Raw genomic sequence first — 23,871 nt, 5'->3', positions numbered from 1 at the left:
AATAAACTTAGTTGAAGTCCTAGTGAAGAGGTAAAGGCTCAAAAGGGAAGAAGAATGTGTAGATCGGAGAGTAACCAAGGAAGGTGGTTCTAAGGTCGTGGTTATTTTAAAGTTGCAAACAAAAATATTTGTGAAGGAATATTCACCTACAAAGAATTACTGTTCCAAAAACAACACCACAATGCGCACCTTCATATAAAACACATACCTTTCAACCTCTACCTCTTTACTATACTCTTCTTCTGCAATATTCTTTCTACAAACTCACTGTAAGTACACATATCTTTTGATCTACTTCTTTATCTTGTGTTTACTTTACTAACTCACCTTGATATTAGCAAATGACTCGTACCAAGCAAACTGCTAGGAGATCAACTGGCGGCATAGCACCAAGGATGCCACTTGGATTACGGGCTGGCTCTGGGCTTGGCGGAAAGGGACAGGAAAAGGCTGTGGGCACAGCAAGAAAAGCTCCAGTTTGCTCATCTCAAGCTAGCAACAATCATGCTCAGAAGGCCACGCGCTGCACAAAGTCTAGTAAGAGGATTACCAGAGGATTACCAGAGGATTACCAGAACTCTCTAATAAACATATAGGCACCAAGGCTCTCCGCGATATCAGAAGACAGCAACTTGATACTAGCTCCCATTCCAGCGTCTTGTTAGGGAAATCACAGAAGACTTCAAGTCCAATCTTCGCTTCCAGCAATCTGCTATCCTAGCTCTTTAGGAAGCTGCTGAATGCTTCCTCATTCGAGAATTTGAGAGTATGATGTTTAAACATAGTGACAGGGACATACTAACAGTTATAGTGACAAACCTCCTCGCTATTCATGCGAAGAGAGTGACAATTCAGGCAAAGGGTATGATATTGGTTCGGCGTTTGCAGGATATGATGTTTAAGCTGTGGGCTTAATCGATGGAAATGTCTCTCACCCAGGAATGAAGGTCAGATGAGTTCTGGCAACCATCTGGTAACCTGGTACCTAAAGGCCAAAGGTTATAGTGTGGAATAGGACATCAACAATATGGGAATGGAGTTGGAGTTATGGCGTCTTGATCAATGAAGTCGCACCCCGTTTTTAACATAAGTAATGGCTAATCAAACACGTGATATAACTGAGTTGCCAAGACCCATACTAGGTACTCAGCAAGTGAGTAATCCTCATTCAACAATACTCGGGACATGAGCGAGTAACTCAGCTGGGTGAGTAAAAATTCTACTACTCGACTCGTGAGTACCCAGTGCGCAGCCTACATGTAGTCGATGAGGAGGGGTCGGGTGTCTAAGCAATTACCTCAGCTGAAACTGATATCCACCAATTGGATTCCTGATAACTAATGCGTTACGTCAGCCTAAACTGATGACTCAGCTGGACAAGCCCCTTACAACTGACATCTAGGGTCCAGATATCCGAAGCCATCGATATATCCGCCAATTATCAAAGGGTATCCGTGAATTGTAGGATTATGATAACCCCTGAATGCACTCCGTCCCTCGTCGAACTAACGTTGAGGGTGTCGTTCCCCCCCCCGAAAAATGCCTCCCCTCCAACTGCCCAGACGACAACACATCGTCGACTTGAACGAAGAGGATCATCACACAAGATGGTTGAACCTCGAGAATGATAGATATGGAAATCCATAGACCTCAAAAACCCCTGAATTTTCCAGCATCTCAGCTGTGATATGCACCTGTTCAGCATTTTACGCCTGACAAGCGGCTTGCACCCTGTCCCATGCACGGGATATCTCATATTTTTGGTCGAGATAAACTTCGAGTGTAGCAAGGCTCCTAAATCGACGCTGAAAACCGACACGAAAACGGGGTGGTAGCAGCGGCCGCAGGAGTCGCTTAGGAGTCAGATACGTCGGGGGAGGGAGGCTTGTGGCTGTTCTGATAATTGGAATGGCGGCTTCTCATTGGTCGTCAGTAATATCAGACTTCTCTTCCTCATAAGACCTGCTGTCCCCCCCCTTATCCACCTCTTTCCTTCCTCTATTATCATACACTTCATCCATATCTATCCATACTTCATCGATAAACTTTTTCCAAGTTAACCGGACACTTTTCGGGCCGTGGCACGTCTTTCGGAAGTGATAACTTTCGGTACCCTCCTCTGCACACTTGGTACCCTCGATCTGCTCATCTAGGCACCTAACCCCGCTCGTAGTATACTATTGCCTCTCATCATTTCATCAACCACCGTCCACCACAACAGCTTAACATCAAAGAGCTATCACTTTTAAAATGTCTCCACCCAATATGAGCACTTCATCCAGCTCACAGTCGTCCACGACGGCCGTCGGCACCCCCAGAGCCTACCACCGCTCCTCACCCTCGCTTACGCCAGAGCTGGCCTACAAGGTCGCCGCCTGGCTCGAGACACAACCACCCGTGTCTACCTACCGGCCCATGGCGTCGATAGACGCGGTGAGAAAGCATCCTCCTCCTCCTCCTCGTCGTCATGCAAGAAAAGTGTCCACTGGATACCCGACGTCATTGACAACGAGAAAAAGCCTCGTCGTCGCCGCAGCAGCAACCGGTCGAGTGAGAAATCCTCCTCGTCCAAGTCTCGCGTGCGGCAGTTAGTGCCAATGGCGCCTGAGCCACCAAGGGCGCACGCTCCGCCGCCGACGCCACGGTTCCATCGTCTGCCGACACCGGACTCTTCGGAGTTGAGTGCGAGGAGTTCTGCTACTGCTGCAAAGAGATTGTCGGGAGTAAGATGGAAGTCCAAAGTATACGTTTCCTCTTGCTTGCGTTACTGTTTGCTGACTTTGACAGTGGCTGCTGCCAAGTTTCATATTGTGTCTGTCAAGCAGAAGACGCGTAGCAGACATTGAGAGAGTGGATTTTTGTAATGATTATGATGTGATGAAATGTGGCAATGGTTCATATGGCGTTTCTTGGAAGGTTGTGCAGGTCAATTTTGCGCACTTGTGGTTTTGCCTGTTTCTTGCACTTGCACTGATCACGGGATTGGGGGATTCCTCGACGAGCTGGACTTCTCGCGTGGATGGGTAGCAGGACTTGAATATTTTGGTGTTTGGATCTTTTTGTATACCCCTAAGAGACTTATAATGAATGGAAATATCTTGCAAGTAACAGAAATGAAAGATTTTGACAGTAAACGTAAAGAAACTCATACTCACCAGCTTGGGACTGTGTGCACTGGAAATGGATGCTTGGCAGCACCAAAACCGTAAGTACCGAATACGGGCCGGCCCCAAAATATTTTATAGGTCCGACCGGGTATCCCGTAATGAATCTAGCCCCTGAACACGAATACATGATCATTTTATAATCCAGGGCGCTGCGTGCCGACTTTCCAGGGGTTGCCATTCATGGCATGTCGTTGAAAGAGCAGTTGTCTCATATCAGTTAAGCGAGCCGACGCGGGCTAGCGCTGCCGAGGGCTGATACGTCGGATCGGATAAATGAAGACCTGAGATATAGGGCAGAGATTCTTATCGCTTACCCACGGAGCTCTCTCGGACATGGGACTCCGCCATCGGTTCCCCCCTCCACCCCGCTATTTAATACAAGAACAGCACAACTTGCATTCAACAACCAATTTTTAAACCATAATACCCAAATAAACTCGTACTTTGCAATCGCATCTTTCAAAATGTCTGGTCAGGAGATCATCTATACCGATAAGGCCGCCTTCCGTAAGCCACACCCTTATCTCTATTAGCATAACCTCAACCTCAGCCCACCCACAACCCCTCCAATCCCCTCCAACCCCCCTCAATTCCCTCCTCCAACTGCCTCTACACGACCTCAAAACACCATACTAACCCCATCCTAGCTGCGGGCCCTTACTCCCAAGCCATCAAGACCGGCACCACCATCTACTGCTCCGGCCAAATCCCATGCACCCCCTCCGGCGAGATCTTCACCCAGCCCACCCACAGCATCGCCCAGATGACCGAGCAGTGCATCACCAACCTGTCTGCCGTCCTCGAGGCTGCCGGATCCTCGCTCAAGAAGGTCGTCAAGGTCAACGTGTTCATCACCACCATGGACAACTTCGCCGAGATGAACGGCACCTACGAGAAGTTCTTCTCGCACAAGCCGGCCAGGAGCTGTGTTGCGGTTAAGGAGCTGCCAAAGGGCGTGCCGGTTGAGATTGAGTGCATTGCCTTGGTTTAAGGAAGATGCGCGCTTGAGGAAAAATACGGAGAGGAAAAGGTGTGGGGTTGGGGGAGGGAAAATGCGAGATACTGGTAGATGTATAAAAATATGCTTCTGGCATGGAGATTAAAAATAACAGTATCCAGTCTTGTTATGGCGAATTTTACATGCTGCTATGAGATAATTGGACCTTCGAGGTGTAATCGGGTGCTTGTTGGTAATCGACTGTCCATATATGGTCGCCGCCTGGTTGGTGTACGAAATGGGTTAAAACCGAAGTGGAAGAATAAGTAAGCATGCAGCTGGGAACCGTCCCGCCTTGTCATAACTGCACATATCAAAGCAACAGTTCGGAATCAAGTAATATCTCAAAAGCATGCGGATGTCAAATTGTGCCCATTGATTTGTAGACGCTATGTGACTCATGCAAGAAAGCAACTCCAGCCAGGAACCCCGAAAGAAAGACACTTTACATGACGACACCAGAGTTGCTGGCAATACGCTGGGAAAATGTTAGCAGAGAATTTTGTGGATAGGAACAGATGTTCGACGTACTGGCCACAACTCAGCTGCCTCCTTTCCGACTGGTCCTGTGATGGCTGATCCCTTCATCTCACCCTTCGGGTTGACGATCTGTGAATAAATAGTTAGCCTTCTGCCTCTGCAAAGCCTTGTATCCCAGCAAAACCCTCCCCATCCATCCAACATCGATCGATTCCAACATCCTTCCCTCATCTATACAGCCAACAAAACCAACACCGGGACAGGGCTGTACTCACAACACCGGCGTTATCCTCGAAGTAGAGGAAGACACCATCTGTGCGCTTCCATGGCTTCGACTGGCGGACAATGACCGCGGGCATCACCTTCTTCCTCAGCTCAGGCTTTCCCTTCTTGACGGTCGCCATGACCATGTCACCGACACCACCGGCCGGGAGACGGTTGAGACGCGCTCCGATACCCTTGACGGAGATGATGTACAGGTTACGAGCACCCGAGTTGTCGCAGCAGTTCATGACGGCGCCGCTATAGTTGCGTTAGTACCTCTGTATCTTCCTTCACCACCAACCATCCAATCCGTCTCGGTATCGCAGTTCGATTCTGGGCCCGTCGCGGGGAGTATTCGAGGGGGGGACGTACACTGGGAGACCGAGGGTCATCTTCAGCTTGCCACCTGGGGCACCACGACTGCAAAAACGGTCAGCCAACTCCATCCACCACACAAAACATCGCGCATCCCCGGATCCGGCGCAAATCGGGGACACTTCGTACACGCCGTGTTAGCGGGAGTGAGAGGGCACACATACGAGATCTTGGCCATTTTGTCGGAGGTTCTTTGAGACTGGTGGTGAGTTCAAAGGGTCGTGATGTGCTGCTTGGTCGTCGTCGTGGTGAAGTTCTTTCGAGGTGCGGATTGGAGCGCGGATTAGAAAACCCTAATCTCTCGCTTACTGAGGACCACCACCACAATTTTCAAATTCCTTGGACAATGCTCTGTAAAGTGCTGCCAAACGTGTATTACGACTTTGTGTTATTCAAGATAAGTTTTCAATTATTGCAAACAGTAGCTAAATTATCACACTTGAAAAAAGCCGTTATTGCACTAGCTGTGGAGATCGAATTGGGTACATTTGATGCGAATGCAAATAGTTTGTTGTGGCCTGAGGCATACATTGTGAATTAGCAGAATACAAAATGACTGTTAACAAGAAACAAATCCACCTGACAGCAGTTCGATCGTGCAATATCATTCGAGGAGCCTATGTATGTGAATATTACCATTGGTATCTATTCTAGCAGGTACCAGCTAAGAGGCATCGAGATAAATCATTTGAACTCGAAACTCCTGATTCCATTAAAAACGGCCAAGGAGGCCCCCTCTACCCCTTTCATTACCATACGCCTGAAGCACCCTTTTCAGATATACCGTGAAATACATGAGCGCCGAAAACGCACGAAATAATGCTAAAATGTCCGCGCCAGTCCAGTGAAGGTATTCGAGATTGAGTTCATGCCTTCAAGATGTGTGTGAAGGCACAGGCTGAATGACTTATGACTCGTCCATCTTATCTGCCACTTCTGCTGCAACTTCGTCCTTTACATCCTCAGCATCGCGTTCTTCTGCTGCTGCAGACCGCACATCATCCATGGCAGTTGGCGTGGGTTTTGTTTCTGATTCGGACTCAGCTGGTGTAGGGGCCTCTACTGCGGCGGCAGCAGAAACGGGTGATATCGGCGGGGTCGCAACGGGTGCAGCAGCTACTTCATCGGCAGCAGCTTCCGGTATTGGCTCGTCGGGTGCCTTTGGTTCCATGACTGGCTTGTCCATGTCCACATCACCCATCGCGTCTACCTGAGCAGGTGATTCAGGTCGTGATGCTATGTTTGAGCTTGACGCGCCAGCTTCGGCGAGAGCTGAAAGCGTCGGGTTTAAAGATTTGCTTCGCATGACTTCTTCATTGACCTCTGCATTGGCTTCTGTCGCAACTGCTGTTGCTTCATCGACTTCCGGTGCGACGTCTGGAGTCTGGATCCCACCTGCTGCCTCGGAATCCACAGCATTTGCGTTCTGGTAGTCCATGATATTCATGCGTTTCGGCACTCCGTTTTGTGGGCGGACGCCATTGGCGTGTCCTGATTTTTCATCATCGCTCTCATCCAACTCATCGTCCCTGGTGATAGCTTTGTCCCATCGGCGCTCGGTATTGCGGACATCCTTGTTTTCGTCCTCATCAAGGTCGTCGAGCTCGGCCTCTTCCTCTTCAGTCATGCCTCCCATAGGTTCTCTGGGGACGTCTTGCATCTGGACAGACGGCGCGAACGTAGTTTTCTTCAAGTTTTCGATGACCTGGATTTTGATCTTCTCAAGGTAGTCATTGGAGTTTGCGTTCTCCATATTTGACGAACGAACATCCAGCTCGTAGTCAGGGCCGTAATACTCGTAATATTCGTTGAAAGGCAACACTGCGTTCATCTCTTCGCCGACAAGTAATCCGGTCTCGTAGGCCCAGGTACGTGCGACGTTTCTCATGGTATAACCACCTCCACCAAGGACCAGGGTAGGAAGGCCAAAGCTCTTGACAAATTTGACGCAATTGGCGTGACCCCTCATGCTCAGATTGAAGCATCCGAGACGGTCGCCCGATAGCGAGTCTCCACCACATTGTAAAACAACAGCCTCGGGCCTGTAGTACTGCATGACTGCGGATATAACTGGCTCAAAGATCGACTTGTAGGAAGCGTCGTCGATGCCGTCGCGGAGAGGGAAGTTTACAGCGTAGTTTTTGCCCTGGCCGACACCAATATCGCGGAGTTCTCCAGTTCCAGGGAAGTACTCTCCGTACTTGTGGAAGGAGCATGTCATCACGCGATCGGTAGTGTAAAATGCTTCTTCGACACCGTCGCCGTGGTGGACATCGATATCGATGTAGAGAACTCGCGACTTGAAGCGCAGAAGTTCGATGATTCCGAGGACAATATCTGCATGGGTCAGAAATGAATACAGGGGGGTTATGCGACAATCTCACCATTGATGTAGCAGAAACCACTGGCCTCGCTCTTCTTGGCGTGATGGAGTCCACCCGCCCAGTTGACGGCGATGTCGCATTTGCCTCGGTTGAGGCGTGCGGCGCCCTCCATGCTGCCACCAGCGGAAATACCACAGAACTCGAAGAGGCCATCGAAGACAGGGCAATCATCGCCGACGTTGAACTTGCCTTGCTCTTTCATGAAGGCGTCCATATTGTCAGGCGTAACCTTCTGGAGAAAGTCGACATACTCGTCCGTATGAAATTGGGTCATTTCATGCTTTGTAGCTGGTTTGGCTCGCTGAATGCGCGTATTAGTAGATGCAAATCAGACAGGCGCGTTTAAAAGGGATGCTGGACGAGGTGAAAGGGCGGCATGGTCCAAGGATGACCGGGCGCAGGCGACTTACATATATTTCCATCTTCTTGTACGTCCCATAGTTCATAATCAGGCTATGGGCCAACCTTATGCGATGAGGCTTCATGGGATGGCCTGCAACATATGCATAGTTTCCGACATCAGAATCGTAGAAGTACGCGACCTTCTTCTTCGACCCCCCTCCATTGGTGGAGGGAGGGTCGATTGGAGCGAAGCCCGCCACCATGGTCCTGTTATCTTGCGCCCAGTAGTTTAAGTAGTCCGAGTGAAAGCGGTCTTTGTTCCCCAAATTCCAGAATGATCAAGAATTGAGGTGGGAGGCACAATCAGGACGTTTGTGCGCAGAACGGTAGAATCGTAGATAGAAACGAAGCTTGGGTTTGTAAAGATGAAAGAGGATGAGGCGGCATTCGCGTGGCTTGTGGAGTACTGGACTCCTGATGGTCCGGGCCCGCTTTAGTTTTGGTTTGGTCGTCCTTTGACACCAACAGCCTCGTTCACTGTACGGGCTTTCTTTCAAGTGAATTTAAGAATATAAAGAGGGTACAAGATGGTCTGAATAAAAACAATAACCCTTCACAATGTGAATCTACCTGTGTGAATAATGAAATCACCCAAAGCTGTGAATATGTGAATATATGTCAGTTCGCAGCCCTGTCGCGGATATAGTGACCACAACAGATCCTCAGCCTTGCGCTACTGCACGTGACAGGGCGGTGGATTACACAGTGAACAACCCAACGGCGTAGCCTTCGCGTCCCAAGCTGCCTTGTAGCTCTGTTCTGCGACCACAGCTGTAATAACTTTCCAAATCACCACCTTACCCTCACCACCAACAAAACTCACAAAATCCACATCATAACCCTCAATCCTACGCCTCCCGACACATACCGAAGATATGGACAGCAGGTTAAACCGCATGCTGGCGACAGCCGGCGGGATGGGAGGAGGAGCAGCACCAGGCTCTGTAAGTACAGCACCACACGAGACATTCAACACACAGAGATCTTGCGAATACATCAACGAAAGCCGTCACATATGGAACAAGCACTAATGGATTCTGGCTAGGATAACACGAGCTTGATTGATAACTCCGAGACCGTCTACATTTCCTCGCTCGCCCTTCTGAAGATGTTACGGCATGGTCGCGCAGGTGTCCCCATGGAAGTCATGGGCCTGATGCTGGGAGAGTTTGTCGATGACTTCACAGTTCGCGTGGTGGATGTGTTTGCGATGCCCCAAAGCGGAACCGGAGTCAGTGTCGAGGCTGTCGATCCAGTGTTCCAGACAAAGATGATGGATATGCTGAGGCAAACCGGGCGGTTCGTCCATCCCATTCCGACCTATTACAACAATCAACTGACTTGAGTATTTAGACCGGAGACCGTAGTAGGCTGGTACCATTCCCATCCCGGTTTTGGCTGCTGGCTCTCGTCCGTTGATGTCAACACACAACAATCCTTCGAGCAGCTCAACCCCCGCGCCGTCGCCGTTGTCGTTGACCCCATCCAATCCGTCAAGGGCAAGGTCGTCATCGACGCCTTCCGCCTCATCAACCCACAATCTCTGATCCACGGCCAGGAGCCCCGTCAATCGACATCTAACTTGGGTCACCTCAACAAGCCCTCCATCCAAGCCCTCATCCACGGCCTGAACAGGCATTACTACAGCATCGCGATTGCCTACCGCAAGACGGCGCTGGAGGAGAACATGCTGATGAACCTGCACAAGCACGTCTGGACGGAGGGACTACAGATGGATGATTTCCGCGTTGAGGGCAAGAAGAACAATGACCGCTTGCAGCGTCTCGTGGGACTGTCGGAAGGCTACGAGAAGAGGGTGAAGGAGGAGACGGAGTTGACCAAGGACCAGCTGAAGACGCGATACGTTGGAAAGCAGGACCCTAAGAAGCATCTCGAGGACGTGGGACAGCAGCTAATCGAGGACAACATCGTGTCGGTGAGCAGACAGATGATTGATAAGGAGGCGAGTGCGCCAGCTAAGGAGAAGACGGTGAATGGGGAGAAGGTGGAGACGGATGAGGATCTGTGAGGTGGAGATGGGGAGTTCACCTTTTGTAATGTACTATTCCTGGCGTTTGGGATCCTCTAGCTAGCATAATAGAGAAGCAGGTCTGCATGGGCACGTTTGTCGTACATCAGATCCTTGCCCGCAGTGTCTAGTCTATGTGAGTATAAATACGCAACTAAAGTGCCGAGAGACAAAGTCATGGTGATATCAACCGCGTGTGCCAAAAATCCACTATTAGGGAGTGAGGCAGTGGAAATGCATCGTCATGTTTGGTCTCTGAAACCATTCTAGGGCGGCTCAGCGAAAATATCAATGTCGTACCGACAGGAAGTGATCCTAACGGCGACAGCAGCACTGTGACAATCCAAGCAGCGATATCAGCAAGGTGGTGACAGCAGCAACGGGGTGACAAAAATTGAATATCTCTTTAGACAGATGTTTGAACAGAACCGTCGTATCTACGGTAGAACCGACCACAGAGCTGCTTTTCCACATTTGAGTTCCACCGCCGTTCACACCGGATTACCACGGAAGCCTCTGGGATGTTCAATCCTGTGCCACTGGTTCCTGGGGTAATTGGTAATACTTGTGTCCCTATTTCTTGTTAACAAACGCCACTGTTGAAGGGGAGATTTGCTACCTGGCTAAGATTGTTAGAATATCTCTAAAACGCTCGTCCGATCCTTCGGTGGAACTTACCCATCAAACTGCACAGACATTATCCCCATGTTCACAGTACGAGGTGCAGGGGCTGAGATGCAAGAACCGAGACTTGGGGAATGAGCGCCTGGGCCAAAAGCCACCGACCAGGCCGCGAAAGGGCATTTCATCTGTACGCAATAGACATCCCTTCAGGATCATAAAACTAGCTAGGAGATTGTATTTGCGATAGCTTCAAAACCGTTGCCCATATCATGTTACACTCACCAAAGATCTTGAAGGGAGATCTCTCGTAGTGATGTAGATCGTGGGTATAACCGTTTGGGTATTAGAAATGTGGAAAGTCGAGGGACACCCAATATTAACTTGGGAACATGACGGCGCGAACATATAAATGCAGAAGCGTTGAGGCGAGAGCATGGACATGGCAAAAATAGCAGGCCAAAGAGGCAGCTATAAGTAGTTGGCGGTATACGTCGATTTGAAGGTTACGTGAGGAACTTCGAGGACCTTCCTGTTACACGCTCGATGGCAAGAACAAGCGGTAGTGAGAAGGCTTGAGGTGGGGGACGGGGTGACAGCAGCATTAGATTGTTGACAATACCAGCGGGAGGAGGAGTCACAGCAACTCAGAACGTTCCATTTTCATAAATATATTGAAATTATTACTCCACCCAGAAATGGCGCCTGCAAATAAACTCCGCCGAGCCTGAACGCCATCATCCCACACTACTATAACATAAATATATACAACTCTATATCCGATGGATATTATATATACAACGCAAGCACCTCACAGAGCTTGTACTCCATTCTCGCATCTAATTCTTCTCTACAATCTCTCTTGGCGTCGGTGACCTCGAAGGCTCATCATGATAACCCTCCATATCCTTCAACGTCGCCACAGCATGTCCCTCAGGCAACATATTCAGCTCATCCTCCTGAGCATCCAAGCTCCTGAACTGCCACCAGAACATGGCCCCTCCAAAGAAACTGAGCACAGCCATAACACCGTAGTTCCACACTAGCAACGGGTCCGCGCTGAGAGGATTCAAAGCCTCACAAATAGCAGCGGAGATGGCGTTGGTGAACAGTGCGACGGCCTGCACGAGCGAACGCATGTTGCGCGGAGCCTTGCTGAAGGCATACTCGAGCGATGTGATGGAAGCCAGGATCTCGGAAATGGCGATGAGGATGTAGGCACCGGTCTGAGCCCAGACGTTTATGGTGGCTGGAAGTGGGCCACCGCTGTCAGTGTAACAAGTGTTGGCGTTATAGCCGCAGGGGGATCGCTGGTAGATGTAGTGTTGAAGGACGGCGGACCAAATCATGGCGGCGGTGCCAAAGAAGAACCCGGCTGTGATCTTCTTGATGGGCGTGAAGCGGATGCCGGCTATGCGGAGGAAGGGATAGACGAGTCGGTCGCAGAGGGGAATGAGGATGATAAGGGCGAGCGGGTCAAGGTTGGTGAGGATATCGGAGGGAAGGCCGTGTAACTGCATCGTCCCGGCTTGCGTGGTTAGGTTGTTGATGATTTGGTTGTACGTAATCCAGTATAGGGGGTACCAGGCGAAGACGGCGCAGGCAGCAAATCCACGACGCACTTCGTCCACCCATTGGTCGTCGAAGGTCATCCACGAGGGGCGGTTCTCAGGGGCGATAGCGGATGGCTTGACGGATGCCCAGAAAGTCCCGTCGTGCATGAGCTTCCATGTTCTGACGGGGTTGATGCTCCAGCGACCTTTTTGAGCGAGCATAAGAATATTGAAGGCCTTGGACAGGATGGAGCCCTCAGGTGCGGCTTGACTGTAGCGTTTGCGACCCCAGTACATTACTCCTGGAGTGAGGAGGAAAATGAGGGTTGGGAGGAGGAACGCAAGCCAGAAGCCGACATACTTCTCGGCATAGACCATAGAGATCTGGCCGATGAGGGAGCCGATATTGATGAATAGGTAGAAGTAGTGGTATATGCGTGACTGGGTAATCGTAGGGTCGATAATGACGCGTTCGCCGGAAGGCAGCGTCTTGACAATGAGAGTCGTCACCGGGATTTGCTCCACGATGAGGGTCGAGATGTTGGGTTTGAACCCACCAGTGCCGAGGCCCATGATGACGATACCAGTCATGAAGGTTCCCATAGCCTCATTTGTGTTGGTAATAACAGCTGGGACAGCTGAGACGACCAAGACGATGTGCCCGATGATAGCAATGCCAATGGAGACACAAATAGCCTTGTAACGTCCCCAGTGTGCGTCAGCCATATAGGCACCGAGCAACGGTGTCGTATAACTAGAATGAGGTTAGTAGGGCATAAATACGACAAAGACTCCAAAAAACCAAAACTCACATCCATAATGCATTGAAAGTATTGATTCCATTGGCTGTTGCAGTCCCTTTTCCTAAAGCTCCAGAAATGCCTTGATCAGAGGGGCCGCCGGCTCCTGTCTTGGGGTTAGAGCCGGGGAGGCTTCCGTTGGGAAGTGGGCGGTTGATGAAGTTGGAGACTGCGGATTGTAAGCATGGGAATAGACGAGCCGGAAGGAACGGATATACATACAGACAACCTGAGTTCCGTAATAGCTGAAGCGTTCACATAATTCCACAAATGCAACGGTGTAGACGGTCCAGGGGATAGGGGCGGACACTCTCCTCAGAGCGTTCTCCCCCTCAAGCTCATCTTGCGTGGGAAGGTCCTCATACACTTCCACTTCGCCTTGGGCTCTATCAACGCCTTCATGACCGAGTGGCGGCTTCTCATCAATCGGCTGCGAGGCGTTTGGCTCGGCGGCCAGCGTTCCAGCTTGGTAATCGATATCCGCGGGCATGACGGCTGGCTTCAACGAAAGCTGTCTTTGGGGAGAGACAGCAAAAGAAAATGCTTGGGAAATCGACAGGAAGTGTGGGGAGACTTGGGGCTATATACTGGAGCAACCATGTTATGGAGAACCCAGGATAGCGCGGCACCAGATTTAGCGACAGTATGAGATATCACCCACCTACCTGTAGTCTTATCTCCGGAGAGAGCGATGTGTGAGCCACGGAACTTATGGAGGGCGGCAGGATTCTAACAAGATATTGGAGCCTCATTGGTTATTTCGACGGCGGTGGCCACAAGTCTCGCGGAGCAACGTAGTAATGTAATGACACTAGGTATGTCCGGTGGCGACGATCTCGAATTTTGCGCGTAACACTAAGGGTAAGGGCTATGCCGCCCCAAAGTGGACATAATAGGGACACGAGAAAGTTCTCCATTCAGATTCAGTTTCAGGGTGGTGCATCGGGTGTACCTCGCTCATCTCTACTTGCCACGCTACGCCCATGCCGAATCGTTGTTCCATCGATGAACATTCCCAACCATATCTCTCTACCTCCCATCATTGGCCACCGAAGTCTCGAAACCAGACTTCTACCCGAAATACAGTCTCTACATCGGAAATCCTTGATCGCCAAACGATGCCACTGGCTACTCCTCAAGCCCCTAGAATAATCGCCACATAACCAGAGGACGCTAGACATTGTAGCGCGCCCGACGCCGAGCCATTACCGCATACAAAAATTAATCAAGCTTCTAGAAACAAGTACCGCCAGCTCTTGCCGAACCTTAGCGCCGGTGCGACCTACTGTGTGCATAGAGATGATGATGGTGAAATATCTGGAGAGCCCGACGAAAGCCGTCAATTCTCCCCAGATGTCACTGCGGGCCTGTAGTGCTGTCATTTTTGGACGTCAGGCTGCGTGGAAAGGATGCAAGGTGAGCAAGTGATGATCCTTCTGTACCACCTTCCCACCCCCTCGCTGGATTCCGCTCTCCAAACGATCCACAATGCCAATGGAACAAAAAATCAAGAGAGAACAAGTTGTAGCCGTCAGCTCTGAGCCTGGGCATGTGTTACAGGAGATGTTGGAGCACACATATCACCCCAGATACCCCTCCTTCGCCCCAGAATCACGCGGAGTAGGTTCCTAGACCGCGGTTCATAATGCGGAGGAGAAGGGGGATATCTTGTTCTCATGCGGGAGATTTTATGAAATACGGCCTTGAATACTTGGTGTGATGAAGGGGCTCCCTCGACAAGTGGTTCTTCTCCATATCTACAAGTTGAGCCGCCGCTATAAAATGAACACGCAAGCCATTCTAAATCAAACTATTTCGGGGCTGGGGTTTCCAAAACGTAAGCGCAACGAAGCCTCAACGAGAGGATCAATCTGGCTACAAAGGATTTAGGTCTCAACATCATCCACTTGGATTTTATAGTGAGGGGGACGTTGCGTAAGGATTATTGGGAATATAGATCCATATCCTAGTCCTAAAGGAATTTATATAACTTATCTGAGTTTCACTGAATTTCCGAACAGAGCGAACTTTGAATTTACCAAGTCGAGTAGAAATACATCACTATTCTCGGGCTCATGAGATCTTTGACAATGGTATAAAGCCATCCCCCAAGCTCCCACCTCCTCCGGTGGTGAGAATCATCGAAGATGTTGGCTTGGGAAAGACCGTGGGGTGCCTTGCCATCCTTCAGGACACGATTATCGTCGTTTCCGACACCATGCCGGTGTCATCATCTGGGGGAGCGTTCTCGGACACATGTCAGTATCAGCGGCAGCAGCGACCTGGTGACACTAACCCAACGGTGACAGCAACAGCAACGACGACAGAGACAAACAGTACGACAACAGAAATCAGCAACAACAGTAACTCCGTAACAGCACTAAAGCTGCTCCTGGTGATGCAACGTATCACACAACTTATTCGTAGCTTATGATGTCCCACAAAAAATACAGAACCGCAGCGCACAACCACAACGATGTGAACCCAGTGTCAGTCTGACTTGGAGTTTAATGTGAAGACTGGACAGTCCCACGGATATATATATTTGAGAGTGGTTGATAGGAGAAAGAAGGATCGGGGCTGGGGGTAAATATGATTGCACAGGTGGTGCAGACCATGGCCCCGCTGGATTGATGACAAGGAGTAGGATGATAGATAGAAACCAGAAAAGCAAAGGTCGTAGATATATAATCGGGGGGGGAAGCGGTTTGCGCCACCTCAACTTGCATACGTTCACCGCTACTCCTTACCAAAACCTTCGGCATTCCCCCCCATAGTAATTTATATAGTAATTAAATGTAATTCATTTAATGGAAGGGACTTCTCTATCAGATGCCTGTGAATGGCTTGCAGCAAATCCCTCTGGATCTGTAGCTGTTGCAAGTCGGATTTTTAAGATCCCAAGGTCGACTATACGGTCAAAAATCAGCCGCACAAGAACCACTAGAACCACCAGAACTACCCAAAATGGGGGTCAGAATAGGGTGCTTTCTACAGCTCAAACAGAAGCCCTAAAGCCCTGGATTCTAGAGCAGTATCACCTAGGATTAGGGGCTAATAGGCATATGGTTTACGGGGCAGTATGCCACCTACGGAGCCCACTGCCTCCACCGTCACAGAGCTGGCTCACTAAATATATATGGAATGAGCTTATAGAGTTTCACTTTGTTACTACAAAGCCTATTGCACAACAGCGTACGAAAGCTCAACAGGAGCCTACTGTTATTAAGTGGTTTCAAGAGTACACAGCATTAGTACTACAGCGTGGTATAAAACCAGAGTCAATCTGGAATATGGACGAAACTGGTTTTAGGATCAGAATTCCAGGAGGTGAGAGAGTTATGGTCCCCCGAGCTGTAAAGCAGCTCTACACTCCAAGCCCTGAGAATCGTATATCTATTACGATTATAGAGGCAGTATCTGCAGTTGGACAGAAGATTGCACCTGTACTTGTTGTACCGGGTAAAATTCATATGGAGGCGTGGTACCCTCAAAACCTTGATGGGAATGAGCTGATACTACTCTCGGAGACTGGCTATTCTAATAGCCAGCTTGCTATACGGTGGCTACAGCACTTCGTAGAGCTTACAGCTCCACACGACCCGGGAAATCCTAAGGTTCTACTACTCGATTCATGTGAGCCATATGAGCCCTGATTTTATCATTATGGCTAACGTGCATGTATAACTAAAGTGCCAAACAAGCGAAAGTGCCAAAATATCGCGACTACCCCATAAGAATTGCGATAAATCCACCACAACAATATAAATTAATTAAAACTACTCGGAGTCCTCTTCCTCAGACCTGTCTATTACAATCTGACAAGTGCGCGCATTGTGTCCAGTCTCACCACACTTGCCACAGCGACGTGCATGGGTTTCTTCCCTTGGCTTCCGACCACTACTTGCCCTTATTTCTTGCTCTACTTGCTGCACAACGTCCCTCTCGTCCTGTAGCTCCTTGTAACGCTGACTTCTAAATGATAGAAGACACAGAGGTTTCTTGCGTAAGGTTGACTTGACAGAGGAGTGTTACGACGGAACAAGAAGGCTGGCCAACTACAGGACAGGAAGAAGGGAGGTCGCATGAGACTGGCCCTGGTACCTGGAGGGGCAGCGGGGAATAGTAGTTCTGAAAGTATCACGTGACGGACTCGCAGGATGATGAGAAGAGTCCTAAGAGTCCAGGACTCCGAGGACTCGAGTGAGTTCCCAGGAGTCCACTAGGCACGTGATGGACTCGCAGGATGATGAGAAGAGTCCTAAGAGTCCAGGACTCCGAGGACTCGAGTGAGTTCCCAAGAGTCCACTAGGCACGACGCCACTATATAAGTAGATAGTATTTCCTTAGATAGGAGCTTCGTGCTCAACTCAATACAGTATTTGTTATATACTAGTAACGTGTTACTTGAAGCCTTTGTGTCTGATCCCCTGCCTCCTCTGATAAGTAAACCTTTACGCAAGAGAACCTCTGTGTCTTCTATCGTTTAGAAGTCAGCGTTACACTTTGAGCACCACTTCTACGAGGTACCGGCTTACACACAAAGCAACATGTCTGTCGTCAGTTCGAAGGGGAAAACCCCCACCACGCCAACTTCGTCTCAGAGGTCTAAGCCTGAGAATGAAGAGATGCCCGATGCACCCACCGTCAATGAACTCAAGGAAACTCTACGCGTCAAGTTGCCCGACACTTACTCCGGCAACCGAAAGGAACTTGAGGTGTTTTTGCTACAGGTCGAACTGTACCAGCACTTCAATGATGAGAAGTTTCCCACCCAGGAGAGCTATGCCCTGTGGACTGCGTCCTACCTTAGGGGGGAAGCCCTGCGATGGATCGAACCATTCCTCAAGGACTATTTCAAATATGAAAGTACCAATGGAAGCATGACAACTACGCAGACTATGTTTGGCAGCTGGAATGGATTCTGTAAGGAAATCCGACGCATGTTCGGAGACATCGATGAGATTAAGACCGCAGAAGACCATCTGTTTGCACTTAAGCAGACTGGCAGCGCCCTCACATACTCCACAGAATTCCAGAGATACGGCAATCAGACAGGATGGGACGCCAGCGCACTCATCAGCCACTACCGACGTGGGCTGAAGAGCCATATACGTATGGAACTTGCCCGTTTGGAACAACAACCAACGGACATGGTAGCGCTAATCGAACATACGGTCCGAATCGACAATCGACTATACGAATTCCAGAAGGAACGTCGGACCTATGACAAGCCCAAGAAAAGTTACCCCTACCGGGGAAACGAGGGCAGACGACGGGATCAACACCCACGAGACAACCGTTGGTCGGACCCAATGGAACTCGATGCCACGTTCAAACCTGGATGACCCCGTGACCCTAAGAAAGACAGACAATTCAAGGAACGACTCTGTTTTAACTGCGACAAGCCAGGCCACATGGCCCGAGACTGCAGACAGCCAAAGAAAGGGAACGGCGGACACAAAGTCGGCAAACAACTCAATGCCACCTGGACAGGACAGTTGAACGCAACGTTTGTGAACAAACAAGACTGGGGAATAAACGGCGAAAGCACCCCAGAAGACGAGAGCTCAGATGAAGGGTCGGAGGCGGAATCGTTCACCGTCTCGGAACAGGAGACCTTCGATGAACTCGCACCTACGGAACCAATGAGTCCACGGTGCAAGAACGTAGTAAGACGCATGGCAAAACACGCCCACGCGAAGATTAGGGCCGAACGAGACAAGCCCAATGGCCAGAGGAAAATCCCCATGCTTAAAGACCTCTACGGGAACCTGTTACAGGAACTTCCGTTAAAGTGCAAGGTGGACGACTGCAAGGATGACCTCTGGAGATACTACGACCAACTAACGAATACCCGCAGGCTGCTTGGCACGTCCCAAGACGTAGCTAAGTTGGAAGCCCAAGAAGCGGAAGAACTGAAAAAGGATGTCGAGCATATGGCTAAACTGAAGTATATGAAAAGCGTCAAACTTTACTACCAGGACCGCAGGAGAGCCCTGAAGAAGTACGACGAGAAAGCCAGAGATATGCTCCGACGGGAAAATGCGAGACCCACTCCACGCATCGAAAGGAGAGCCATGGAGCAACTAGACACGTTCTCCACGCCTCCGAGGGAAGATAGTGCATGGGTGAGAGGACAGCGGGAACTATCAACGACAGACGCAACAGAGACTGATCATCCCTGGCACGCGTATGTCTACTGGGAGTATTGCAGCGAAGATGACTGCAAGCTCCACTGGAAAAAGAAACACCAGAATCAGTTGTTTCCCCGATCCTCGCCCAGGATACACTTCAGAGACGCAGAGCAAGTTCACGCCCTCAGGCGAAGCCAGTCTGAAGGGGACTTGCCTATCAAAAGCGAACAGGTATACGAGAAATACCCACATCTGCTAGATGAAGCAGAAGAGCGAGGGAAACGATCTCCCCAAGGACCACCATTGGAAGCGGATGAATACTATCCTTCCTCGGACGAGTCAAAAAACTAGGAGTCCTCGACGGTAGGCCACCGGCGAGCGACATGAAGAGGCCTAGTACAGACCAGCTATGCGCCACGACGGGCAGCATGCAACTATATGTGGTCGCTAAGATACAACAGCGACACCTCCGAGCAATGATTGACTCAGGAGCGACGGGCAACTTTATGACAAAGAAAGTAGCAGACACGCAAGGTTTCAAGACGCAATTGAAAACCGAACCATACCCGTTAATGGTCGTAGATGGAGAGCCCATCTCGACTAATGAAGGAATGGTGACCCACGAAACGGTCCCATTGGAAATGGTCATGCTACACGGGCACAAGGAAACGATTCAGTTTGACATCGTGCACATGGACAACCATGCGTGCATCCTTGGTATGCCATGGCTCAAGAAACACAACCCCCAGATCGACTGGTGGAACGAGAAAGTTGTGATGAGCCAGTGCGCGTGTGAACAACGGACGGACACGCGACAACGGGAGAAACCCTCCCAGGGCCGGAAGGAGTTATGTGCAACCTCCGAGCTCGATGACCTAGCCCAGGCATCCTCACCGACGAGTATACCGGTGGAGTACAAGGAATACGAGCAATTATTCCAGGAAGGCCCTAAGAATGAGGCGCTTCCTAAGCACCAACCATGGGATCACGAGATACCTTTGGAGAAAGACAAGAGTCCACCGTTCGGACCAATATATCAGCTATCGGAAAAGGAGCTGAAGGTACTTAAGGAGTACATTGATGATAACCTAGCGAAAGGATTCATCAGACCATCCACATCACCAGCAGGAAGTCCGGTGCTTTTCGTACCAAAGAAAGACGGCTCCCTACGGTTATGTGTGGACTATCGAGCGTTGAACAACATCACAATCAAGGACAGGTATGCCCTGCCGTTAATCAACGAACTACACGATAGATTTCAAGGAGCAAAGATCTTCAGTAAGCTAGATCTGTGAGGAGCATACAACCTGATCCGAATCAAGGCTGGGGAAGAGTGGAAAACAGCATTCCGCACCCGCTATGGCCTATTCGAGTATCAAGTCATGCCCTTTGGGCTAACAAACGCACCCGCATCTATGCAACGACTGATGAATGATGCTTTGCACGAATACTTAGACATCTTTACCATTGTCTACCTAGACGATGTCCTGGTGTATTCAGCAACCAAGGAGGAGCATGTCAAGCATGTCAAACTCGTCCTGAAGAAACTAAAGGAGTACAGCTTACTCCTCAAACCAGAGAAGTGCAAGTTCCATAAAAACCAAGTCGAATTCTTGGGTTACATTATTGGAACGCATGGCATCAAGATGGACCAAGCAAAAGTAACGGCAGTGTTGGAATGGCCAACACCGACCACGGTCAAGGAAGTGCAAGCCTTCCTAGGCTTCGCCAACTTCTACCGAAGATTCATCTCGGGATATTCCAAGGTAGCTCAACCACTCACGGAGCTTACCAGAAAGGATCTCGAATTCAAATGGACGGACAAGGCAGAGGCTGCTTTCCAGGAACTTAAGACGAAGTTCACGGAAGCACCTATCCTTGCTACATTTGACCCTGCAAAGAAGATCATCCTCGAAACGGACTCTTCTGACTTCGCAATTGGAGCATGTCTGAATCAACCAGACGAGAACGGTAAGTTCAAACCAATCGCGTACTACTCTAGGAAACTGTCACCCGCGGAACTCAATTACGACATCCACGACAAGGAGCTACTGGCTATTGTCGTTGCCTTTGAGCAGTGGCGAGTATATCTTGAGGGACCCACCTACCCTGTGCAGGTATGGACGGATCACAAGAACCTCATATACTTCACCACGACCAAGGTTTTAAACCGCAGACAAGTCCGCTGGGCAGAAACCCTCGCAGCCTACAACTTCACGATAACCTATCGCAAGGGCTCCGAGAATGCAAGAGCAGACGCTCTCAGCAGACGGACCGACTACGCCGGCCCAAAGGAAGAAAGACCTAGAGCAATTCTGAAGAAAACAGATGCAGGAATACAGTACAACGAGTTACTAGCGACGATCTCAGTCATCGAAGATACAGAACTCGAGGAAAGACTCAAGAAAGCTTACGCAACAGACGAATGCGCCAAGCGAGTCTTGTCCAAAGTCGAAGGCGACTTCACCATCGACGAACAAGGATTGATTCGATACAAAGGGTTAGTGTATGTCCCAAGTCAAATGAGACGCCCGCTGGTGCAAGAACAACACTCGTTACCAGCACACGGTCATCAGGGAGTAACACGAACCTTCGAATGAATCACCCGACACTACTACTTCCCAGGTATGAGGAAGCAGGTAGAGACAGTGGTAAGAGAGTGCGACATTTGCAGCAAGTCAAAATCCAATAGGCATCTGCCATACGGACAACTCAAGTCGACACCAGTACCAAAAGGAGCGTGGAAATCAATAGCTTTGGACTTCATCGTCAAGCTTCCACCCTCCAAGGACCCGTTAACAGGAATAGAATACGACTCTATCCTCGTCATCACGGAAAGACTCACGAAATATGGGAAGTTTATACCATATCTAGAAGCTAGCGACGCCGAGGCGCTCGCATATACCTTCATTCGAGTCATATTAGCCGATCATGGGATGCCAGAAGAAATCATCTCAGATAGAGACAAGCTCTTTACTTCGAAATTCTGGAAATCATTGATGGCGCTACTGGGAACAAATCATAAGCTGTCAACAGCTTTTCATCCCCAGACAGACGGCCAAACAGAAAGATTAAATCAGACCCTTGAACAGTACCTGCGAAGCTATGTCAATCATCAACAGGATAACTGGGTTCAGATCTTACCCATCGCACAGTTTGCATATAACAGCGCGATGACAGAAGCAACGAAAGTCTCACCGTTCTTTGCCAATTATGGCTACCAGCCAGAAGCATATAGGCAACCAAGACCGGATGAATCACGAGCTGAACAAGCCCTGATCGTGGTGGAACAACTGAAATCGTTCCACGAACAACTTGCGACGGACATCCAATTCTTAAATGAACGATCCGCCGCATACGCAAACAAGAAGCGCAGTATGGAACCTGCCTTCAAGGAGGGGGATAAAGTATACCTACTCCGGAAACATATCAAAACGAAACGACCAAGCACAAAGTTGGACTTCAAGAAATTGGGACCATTCAAAATATTGAACAAAGTCAGCTCAGTTAATTACAGACTGCAGCTACCCAGGAAGTCTAGACTACACCCGGTATTTCATGTCTCACTACTGGAACCAGCAAGAGGAAATACCCCAGTTGCGACCGACACCGAACTCCAACCCGAGAATGAGATAATCGAATATGAGGTCGAAGCGATCCTAGACAGAAGGTTAGTAGGACGTCGAGAAGAGTTTTTGATAAAATGGGAAAATTACGAACCTACGGATAATTCGTGGGAACCAACAAGGAACATCAGCAAAGAACTGCTGGAGGAATATCGACGCCGCCATCCGCCAGCCATTGATCCCAAGATGCAGGGGAGTAGGCCAGTGGATCGGAGGAAGCGAGGGTCCCAGTCACAGACGAGGAGGCAGCGCTAACTGCCTGTTCCTCAGCCTCAACAGCGTCACGCTTCTCAGCAGCCACACGTTCGGCCTCCTCTGCCGCATCAAGCTCGTCGAGGGTTTTCAAACCTCGCCGGAGCATATCTTTACCACGGGTTCGGATGAGGCGTTTCTGCTTCCGCAGACGAAGTAACTTCGAAAGGGTTTCTTCCTCTTCGCGATCCAGGCGATCCTCCTCCCGTTCGAGCTTCACCCAGTCAGGATGCTCAGGACCCATACAGTCACACTTTTCTTTCAAGTTGCGACGAACGCACTCGGCGCACTGCCGTGAATCATTTGGAGACGACACGCAAGTAATGTTTCGCCTCACGCAGTTCGAGCAAGAATCCATTTCGGGTAGTTCGTATCCGTGGTTCTTTATTCGACGGACAAGATCGTTGCGTTCCTGGAATTTGCGGGCAGTGTCAGTAGGCATGTTGCATGTTGAAGGACTCGCTGAGGAGCAGCAGAGTCCCGGGGACATGGACGTACTTATAGGATTCGAGACGAATGCCCAGGGGAAGGGAGCGAGTGTTACGACGGAACAAGAAGGCTGGCCAACTACAGGACAGGAAGAAGGGAGGTCGCATGAGACCGGCCCTGGTACCTGGAGGGGCAGCGGGGAATAGTAGTTCTGAAAGTATCACGTGACGGACTCGCAGGATGATGAGAAGAGTCCTAAGAGTCCAGGACTCCGAGGACTCGAGTGAGTTCCCAGGAGTCCACTAGGCACGTGATGGACTCGCAGGATGATGAGAAGAGTCCTAAGAGTCCAGGA

The 23,871-nt window shown here is 49.8% G+C and overlaps 6 protein-coding genes across 6 annotated transcripts; 3 read left to right on the top strand and 3 right to left on the bottom strand.

The window, feature by feature from the left end:
* Positions 1-2,265: 2,265 nt before the first annotated feature.
* Positions 2,266-2,846, top strand: VC83_06517 (uncharacterized protein; the record flags this gene model as incomplete). The annotated part of the gene is made up of 3 exons (XM_024470114.1): positions 2,266-2,550; positions 2,618-2,741; positions 2,788-2,846. 3 exons carry the CDS (start codon positions 2,266-2,268, stop codon positions 2,844-2,846), a joined length of 468 nt encoding a protein of 155 aa, XP_024323597.1.
* A 630-nt stretch (positions 2,847-3,476) lies between these two features.
* VC83_06516 (uncharacterized protein) lies at positions 3,477-5,535 on the top strand. The gene is made up of 2 exons (XM_024470113.1): positions 3,477-3,674; positions 3,815-5,535. Exons 1-2 carry the CDS (start codon positions 3,632-3,634, stop codon positions 4,156-4,158), a joined length of 387 nt encoding a protein of 128 aa, XP_024323713.1. The 5' UTR covers positions 3,477-3,631; the 3' UTR covers positions 4,159-5,535.
* On the bottom strand, positions 4,610-5,461 carry RPL23A (ribosomal 60S subunit protein L23B; the record flags this gene model as incomplete). Its single annotated transcript, XM_024470112.1, has 5 exons — positions 4,610-4,642; positions 4,696-4,773; positions 4,920-5,166; positions 5,281-5,328; positions 5,448-5,461. The coding sequence occupies 5 exons, from the start codon at positions 5,459-5,461 to the stop codon at positions 4,610-4,612; spliced, it is 420 nt and encodes a 139-aa protein (XP_024323711.1).
* A 265-nt stretch (positions 5,536-5,800) lies between the features above and the next one.
* Positions 5,801-8,653, bottom strand: RPD3_2 (histone deacetylase). The gene is made up of 3 exons (XM_024470111.1): positions 8,078-8,653; positions 7,668-7,968; positions 5,801-7,620 (listed from the first exon to the last, which is right to left on the bottom strand). Exons 1-3 carry the CDS (start codon positions 8,270-8,272, stop codon positions 6,191-6,193), a joined length of 1,926 nt encoding a protein of 641 aa, XP_024323712.1. The 5' UTR covers positions 8,273-8,653; the 3' UTR covers positions 5,801-6,190.
* A 166-nt stretch (positions 8,654-8,819) lies between these two features.
* RPN11 (multicatalytic endopeptidase) lies at positions 8,820-10,293 on the top strand. Its single transcript, XM_024470110.1, has 3 exons — positions 8,820-9,013; positions 9,115-9,368; positions 9,423-10,293. The coding sequence occupies exons 1-3, from the start codon at positions 8,945-8,947 to the stop codon at positions 10,096-10,098; spliced, it is 999 nt and encodes a 332-aa protein (XP_024323709.1). The 5' UTR covers positions 8,820-8,944; the 3' UTR covers positions 10,099-10,293.
* Positions 10,294-11,558: 1,265 nt separating this feature from the next.
* On the bottom strand, positions 11,559-13,562 carry VC83_06512 (uncharacterized protein; the record flags this gene model as incomplete). Its single annotated transcript, XM_024470109.1, has 3 exons — positions 11,559-13,026; positions 13,085-13,241; positions 13,295-13,562. The coding sequence occupies 3 exons, from the start codon at positions 13,560-13,562 to the stop codon at positions 11,559-11,561; spliced, it is 1,893 nt and encodes a 630-aa protein (XP_024323710.1).
* Between the last annotated feature and the right edge of the window lie 10,309 nt (positions 13,563-23,871).

Source organism: Pseudogymnoascus destructans (assembly GCF_001641265.1).
Source record: "Pseudogymnoascus destructans isolate 20631-21 unplaced genomic scaffold scaffold_12, whole genome shotgun sequence".
NCBI lineage: Eukaryota > Fungi > Ascomycota > Leotiomycetes > Thelebolales > Thelebolaceae > Pseudogymnoascus > Pseudogymnoascus destructans.
Note: the sequence above shows the minus strand (reverse complement) of the source record. Positions and strands in the feature narration are given on the sequence as shown.